Below are 7,983 nucleotides of genomic sequence, written 5' to 3' on the forward strand. Positions count from 1 at the left end.
ATGCAAGTAAGTGTATCAACATTATTAAATTACTGCATGATTCAAATGAAATAAATGCAAGTAAATTGCTTAGCACAGTGTCTGGAACATAATATGTGCTCAATAAATCTGTTACGATGATGTGGTGATGATGATAAGGAGGAGGATCGTTGTCATCATCATCATTATGATTGCCATAAAAGTGTTAAATTCTTGTAGATGCTCCCTTTTGGGGACTTCAGGGACAGGAGAAGGAAGAAAAATTCCATGATGAATCAAAGGCAGTAATGGGAAGGACAGGAGGAGAAAATGGAAAGCAGATGTCTGTTACATCGTGTTACTGTGTCAGCTTGTATCTTTTTCCATTAGACTGGGAAATAGCGAAAATTCAGAGCCTAGATTGTAAATATTGTTTATGTTTCTATCCTGCACAGCACCAGGTCCAAAGACCCTAATACAGAACAGATGTCCATGAAGTTCTCTGGATATTGAACTGAAATGGAGGGATAGGTTTCTGAAAGTGGCCTTACAAGACACATATTGCAAAGTAGTCAGGTTGGGAGATTACAGACAAAAAAAAAAATCCATTGAGCTGGGGATGTAAAAGGCTTGGCTGAACTTAGGAAAAGTAGTTTGGACAGATTTCTTGAGATGCGAGGATGCAGTGAGTTTAGGGACAATGGGGTGATGGAAAAGGGTACACACCTAAGTATAGACCACTACATATGAGTGTAGACCACCAGCAGGCAAGGGATGGCTCTGAGAGCAGACAGAGGAATGACTGGCCACGCTGGCTTCAGGTCACAATGCTGCCATTCACTACAGCATGTCACTCAACCTCTCTGAGCCTCAGTGTCCTCATCTATAAAACCGCAAAACTGTCTGCCTTTATATAACTTATATAATGGTGGTTGTGATAAGATTAATGGCTGCAAAGGAGAATGGCTGAGCCAACCTTCATCTTAGACTATGTCAAGATGAAGAAGAGTTGACAACCTGGATTCCCGTGCTGGGAGCCCATGTCAGAGGCTTGATATTGTTAGCCGAGGGTCACGTGGGTGACACTTTGGTGATACATGGGTCACATGGTAATTTGCAATGTACAAGTCAATTTCACACCATTAACTCATAGGGCTTTCACTGTGACCTAAACAGGAAATGTACTGCTCTCTGTGCTTTGTTGCTGAGTTACAGATGCTCACAGAGCTTAGGTAATTCATTCAGGTAAACCCACACCATACATGGTAGGGCTGAGCCACAGCCCAATGATGCCTCACTTCAGACCTGGTGTTTGTCTTCCACAGAGCTCTGCCCTCAAGCCAAAAACTTGGAGCACTCACATCTCTGCTCCACATTCTCAGAACAGGATTTAAAAAGAATAATTAAAGGAAAGTCTGACATGAACAAAGGTGATAAATAACTAAAGTTTCTCTTCCTCGCGCAACCTAATCAAAATTGTAGAAATGTTGGCGGTGAGAGCTACAAGGAAATCAAGAACATGGAGTGCAAAAATTTGCAGGATCTGCAGTTCCAAGAGCTATGACTCAGCCCAGGGACAGGGAGTGACAAGACCCAGCTCTTGTTAGTGTTGTAAAGCTTCAGATGCATGAATTTATTCACCCAACTATTAGGACAGTACATGTGTAATTGTTATCATTTGGGAGGCTAAAAGTATTTATGACATAAAAAGGATTGTAATAAGCCAAAAAGAGGGCAATTCACAGTTACCAGTGGTTCCCCAGAGTAAAGAAGTAAATTACACAGTCTCTCTCTTCTATTGTTTGAATTTTACCATAAAAATGCATTACTTTTATAATTTTCTTAAAACACATAAGTCCCCCTCAAAACTGATTTTGTGAGTGAGGAGTGTGTCCAAACTTGAAAAGGCTGATTGTCACAGCCCAGTCTCCAATTCCCAGCTCCCAAATTAGTTGACAAGAAAAAGTGGCGCTTTTTCCTTCCCAAGGAACCTTTATGAAATAGTGGTGTTGTCATAAAAATGCCTCCCAGTCTGTGAAGGAACAGGTTAGACCAGGGGTTCACCTGTGGAGGTCTATTCTCCATGTGGAAAAGCAAGTCATCTCCAGCGTCTGACTCTCTGCACCCCAGGCTGAGAGCTGGTGCTAATCTTCTACAACACCCAACGCCATTGTTATCTCTGACATCGTAAGACTGTGAAGTCAGCACTCATCCCATCCACACTCACCTCCTTCCCCCATTTATAAATATCTCCAATTGCTTTGTCTCAAATCATGAACTTAAGAGGAAAGTTAGATTTTAAAAAGAACTATCTACAAATCTAAAGTCTTACATCTGCTGATCGGGCTCCACTCTTAGCCTGAGTTATCTTTCTTCTACATTTCTGCAGCCCTGTGCTTGAACTCTTCCTATGACTCCCATTAGAATCCATCCTAAATTTATAATTTGACTGCCTGCCCATCTACCTGGCCCTACATGGAGCTTCTGGAGAGAAAGAACCAAGACTGGTTCCTCTTTGTATCTCACCCACTTCACCCTCACCTACCCTGAAAACATGATACTTGTCCCTTCCTATAGTGTGTGTTCAGAGTTTGCTTACTGAATCTGACAGGTGTGGTGCACACAAATTCTGAACACACACTGCCAGAACTAACACACCCTGGATCCTTAGTGGATCCGTTATAATTGCATTCACATGAAGCAGCAGCTAGGAGACATCATGGTGACTTCAACTCCCAATTGAATTGTCACTGACTTACTTCACTCCCAATTGATAGTCAACCAAATATAACCCATCTATTGGATTCCTGAACATTTAAGTCTAATCGCTTAATCGCTGTTTTTTTTTTTTTTTTTCTTTTTTAGCATTTTTCCCTCGAACATTGAATCTATATCCAGGGGAAATCATCTGGCCCCTGGACAACCTCGAATGCTCCTGAGTCAAGAGTAACTTGAGGTCTTAAATGTCTATTCTGAAGCCCCTCTTTTGTACAGGGATAGTCTTTGACTAGGAGGAGACGCCAGTCTATTAAATCTATCATCCCAGCACCCCTTTCTCTGATGAAGTAAAATTAAACACCTTCTTTACTCATAAATTTGGTAGGTTTTAGACAATAATGAAGAATCAGACATGGGCTGCACACAGTGGCTCATACCAGTAATCTCAGCAATTTAGAAGGCCGAAGCAGGAGGATTGCTTGAGCCCCGGAGTTCACATCCGGGCTCAAAACCAGTCTGGGCAGCATAGTGAGAACCCACTTTATTTTCTACAGAAAATTTAAAATTTAGCCAGGTGTGGAGGCATGCATTTGTGGTCCCAGCTACTCAGGGGACTGAAGTGGGAGGACCTCTTGAGCCTGACAGCAGCTGCTGTGAGCTGTAATGAGGCCACTGCACTCCAGCCTGCGCAACAGAGTGAGACTCTGTCTCCCCCCGCAATAAAAATGAAAGAATGACCCATGTTTCACTCAAATTATAGCACTCCATCATAGGCCAAGGGCCAGGGGGACAGGGAATGTAGCCCATTTTCCTCCCTTACTTCACTACCAAAAAGCTAGTCCTATTGCCAGATACTGAATATGTCCAGGGCTGGATTTATGTGGTCCCCAGAAGGGTCTTAGACTCTCCCAGCATTTTAGGAAGAGGAAGAAAAGCTCCAGAGTAACAAAGTACGGACAAGTCAGGCCCTAGCCACATGCCCTGAGACTACTCCCCAAAGGGGGCATTCTTGCCCATGCCAGCCCTATCTGTACCCACAACCCAATCCAACCCACACTCAAACAAGCCCCTGGAGCCCAGAGAGCTCCAGGACAGCCACACATTCACAGGGAGCTCTGCCTGTCCATTGGGTTCCTAATGAACTGAGTGAGTGGGTGTGTTCTACATGGTGAGAGGTACTGGTATGACGCATCAGGAAACATGTCATAGTCTCATCACTGTAACATGACAAGAATTGCAGCCATGGCTGGAACCTTTATAAAGTGACCCAGCACACCTTTCCATCCAGTCTCAGCGTGGGGTGAAGCCTGGCAGCTATGAGGATCCATTATCTTCTGTTTGCTTTGCTCTTCTTGTTTTTGGTGCCTGTTCCAGGTAAGATGGGCTGGGAAATCCAAGGATTGAACTAATTGAGAATACATAATTCAGAGTCAGTCTTTCTCCATCCTTCAGAGCGCCTTAGACCAAGCAGGTTTGTTGTATGGGAACTAGGCATCACCATTTTTTTTTCAGACAAGAATCATTTAGCAGCCGGGCATGGTGGCTCACACCTGTAATCCCAACACTTTGGGAGGCCGAGGCGGGTGGATCACGAGGTCAGGAGTTCAAGACCGGCCTGGCCAAGATGGTGAAACCCTGTCTCTACTAAAAATACAAAAATTAGCCGGGCATGGTGGCAGGCACCTGTAATCCCAGCTACTCGGGAGACAGACAGATAATTGCTTGAATCTGGGAGGTGGAGGTTGCAGTAAGCCGAGATCGTGCCACTACACTCCAGCCTGGGTGACAGGGTGAGAGTCCATCTCAAAAAAAAAAAAAAAAAGAACTGTAAATCAGGTTTCCCAAACTTTCCTGATCCACTCGTAAGAAACTAAATAGCTCCCCAAAGCTCTTTCCCCATCTCTTCATGGGAAGATTGTTATACCTGCTGATGAGACATGAATCCAACATAAAATTTTAATACAGCAGGGAAGATTGATTTACTCTGAACAGAACAGAAGCACAGGCTCCTGTTTTACTAAGTGCAGTGGTTGGAGGTGGAGTGTTTGGGCTGCCTCTGAGGACACCACAGCCTCAGCACCCCCACTGTTCCTGTGGCAGTCACAGGGTCGCGCCACTTCCCTGGTGCCACTGTGGGTCCACAGCTGAGCTGCAGCCGTAGAAACATTGTCTATGGGTCGTTTAGTCATACCTTTATTTTTCTCCCAATTTTATAGAAAAAGGAAAAAGAAATAAAAGAATACAAGAAAAGCAACAGATGAGTTATTTATTTGAGGAATACCAAAAGCCGTCCTAAAACCTTTCCATGTGTGCTATTTTGTCATTGCAGGTCATGGAGGAATCATAAACACATTGCAGAAATATTATTGCAGAGTCAGAGGTGGCCGGTGTGCTGTGCTCAGCTGCCTTCCAAAGGAGGAACAGATTGGCAAGTGCTCGACACGTGGCCGAAAATGCTGTCGAAGAAAGAAGTAAAAACCCAGAAACATGACGAGAATGTTGTAAAGTGTAGAAATGCCTTCTTAAAGTTTATAAAAGTAAAATCAAATTAAAATGTTTTTCAAAAAAAATTAGGAGCTTGATTTAAAAAAAAAAAAAAAAAAAAAAAGCTGGTCATTTTGGTAGTTGTTTCCAAACAGGCAACTCAGAAAATCTTAAGGACTCACCTTTCTTTCAAAGAAAGTAGAATCTCTGGAGAAATCGACAAGGGAGGCTGACCTTATTATCCAAGGGTTACCAGGTTCTATTCCTCCTTTGTGAACGTGACGCCCCAGTGAAGTTGGACTCTTCACTCTCTTGAAATACGCCCTTTGCTTTCATGTCACCCAAGCCTTGAGCCTTTTCAGTCCCTCTACCCCAAATGGCATCTCTCCACTAAATCTATCTCTAAGGTTTTCATGCATCCCTCAGGGGCTATCCCAATTCCTTCCAAAAACTTTGTCTTCGGAGAAATAGGGAACCTGGCTCTTCCTCAGATATTCACTTTGCTTTCTCTCACCCATGCCTCTGCTCTGGTTGGCCTCATGTCTGCCTCACTCCTCCAACTTCATCTCTAAACTTTAACCTGTCCTTCAGGGACCGTTTCACATTTTATCTCCATCTTAAAAACACAGGTGATTTTCCAAATGCTTACAGTCTTTCCTCTGGTTCACCACAGGGTTCTGACTTGAGTCCTCCATCTATAACCCTTGCTTGGTTTTTACATTATGTACAGTGACATACTGCCCATCTCCATATTAGATTTTGTGAGCCTTAAAGCAAGGAGTTTGTCTTAATTCTTCCTGGACTGCTTGTAAAGTGCCCTGAGCATGAAGGTTGTTCACAAGTATTTATTGAATTGAAGTACATTCAGATGATTTATTGATTGAAGTATCTTTAATCATTCAAATGATTTGGAGGTACTGCAGTTTAACTATCTAGTGCTCTCTCAACGTTGATGCAGAAGGATTCCAGGAAATGGAGTGTGTGGTCCTGCATACCCGACACCAGACCCCAGTCATGGCACTATATATGGAGAAAAGACAATACAACAAGGCTCTTAGGAAGAAAGGCTCAAGGACCCAAAAAGATGAGACTGCTCCTCACTTTCCATCCAAAATGGACTCACTGCTATGGGAATCTCCCTCTGACAGTAGACAAAAGGGAACCTGTCAACAAGTGTGACAGCTGTGTTCAGAGATTGGGTAATAAGCAGTGCAACAGACCAGTGAAGTGACGCTTTCAACTGCCTCCAGCTCACTACAGCGGCAGGGTCCAGACCACAGCACACAGAGGAAGACTCAAACGAAGACCAGCGATCCTGAGGCATTGAAGAGACTGAAATTAAACTTTCCGAAGCACAAGACACCCCCACTTCCAGGGCAGAATAGCAGAGAGAGGGTACCTAGAAGGAAGCCAGGCCCCCAAGTGTTGGCGGTAGGGGCAGGGACACATGGTAAATCTTCAGTCCCGGGCTGCTGTGTTTTCATGTGAGCATGCTTGAGGTAAGATTTCACAAGGCCAGAGGCAAACGAAAACACCCAAAAGGGATTGGATAACAATTTCAGGAGCACTAAAGGCTGGAAAAGTTTTCATTCCCACCAGCAAAGTGGAGAGACTGTAGAGTTCTCAGACAACTAACACATTAGCAGTGGTGCTATTTGGCTCTAGATTAAAATGTTCTGCAACTACTCTAACAAATTTTTTTCTAAACCATTCTTGAAAGGACCAGACTGATCTATAAGAAACTTAAATGTGTGACAAAATAAAGCCTAACATTCTTCAAAGGGAAACAAGTAAATCCATCATTCAACAATTTGTGCTTTATAATGCACTGAACCTGGTAAAAACTTAGTAGCCATGCAGGAAAATATGGTCATAACCAAGAGGAAAATCTTTCAGTTTAAACAGATCCAGAAATGACAAGAACACTAGGATCAGCAAAAAAGATATAAATGAGCTATTATAAATGTTATGAATGTGTCCAAGGTTGAAGAGAAAAACTGTTTATAATGAGTGAGAGATATAAAGAAAAAAAGGATGGAATTTCCAGAGATTAAAAATAAACATCTGAGTAAAAAATATTATGAATTGGATTGTGGCATATATTCCAAAATAAAGATCAGTAAACCTGAGTTTATATTACTACTGAGTTTATATTTATAAAAAAATAATGCAAAGAGAGGAGGAAAGGGCTGGAAAATAATAAGCAGTGACCTGTGCAGAAACATGAAGCAACCTAGCACCAATGTGTGTTTAGATGGCTAGGTGTGGCAGTTCACACCTGTAATCCCAGCACTTTGGGAGACTGAGGAGGGCAGATCACAAGGTCAGGAGTTCAAGACCAGCCAGGCCAATATGGTGAAACCCCACCTCTACTAAAAATAAAAATTTGGTTGGGTGTGGTGGCATGCACCTCTAATCCCAGCTACTCTGGAGTCTGAGACAGGAGAATCGCTTAAACCCGGGAGGCAGAGGTTGCAGTGAGCCGAGATCACACCACTGCACTCCAGCCTGGGCAATAGAGCAAGACTCTGTCTCAAATATTAAAAAAAAGAAGTTTTGGGAGAGAGGATAGAGCTAAGGAAAGAATGGCCTATTGTTTTCCAAATTTGGTGAGACTATAGACACACAAAATTACCACACGAAGACATCCAAACTGAACAAACATGAAGAAAACCACTTGAAACATATCATAATCAAATTATTTTAAATCAGTAATAAAAAGAAAATTTTAAAAGCAACCTGAGGGCGGGCATAATGGCTCATGCCTATAATCCCAGCACTTTGGGAGGCCAAGGCGAGCAGATCACCTGAGGTCAGGAGTTT

The 7,983-nt window shown here is 42.9% G+C and overlaps 1 protein-coding gene across 1 annotated transcript; it reads left to right on the plus strand.

Annotated features, from left to right (window-relative positions):
• The first annotated feature begins 3,774 nt into the window (after window positions 1–3,774).
• On the plus strand, window positions 3,775–5,237 carry LOC126961105 (beta-defensin 103A). The gene is made up of 2 exons (XM_050801158.1): window positions 3,775–4,050; window positions 5,006–5,237. The coding sequence occupies exons 1-2, from the start codon at window positions 3,993–3,995 to the stop codon at window positions 5,149–5,151; spliced, it is 204 nt and encodes a 67-aa protein (XP_050657115.1). The 5' UTR covers window positions 3,775–3,992; the 3' UTR covers window positions 5,152–5,237.
• Window positions 5,238–7,983: the final 2,746 nt, after the last annotated feature.

The sequence above is a fragment of the Macaca thibetana genome, chromosome 8 (genome assembly GCF_024542745.1).
Source record: "Macaca thibetana thibetana isolate TM-01 chromosome 8, ASM2454274v1, whole genome shotgun sequence".
Lineage (NCBI taxonomy): Eukaryota > Metazoa > Chordata > Mammalia > Primates > Cercopithecidae > Macaca > Macaca thibetana.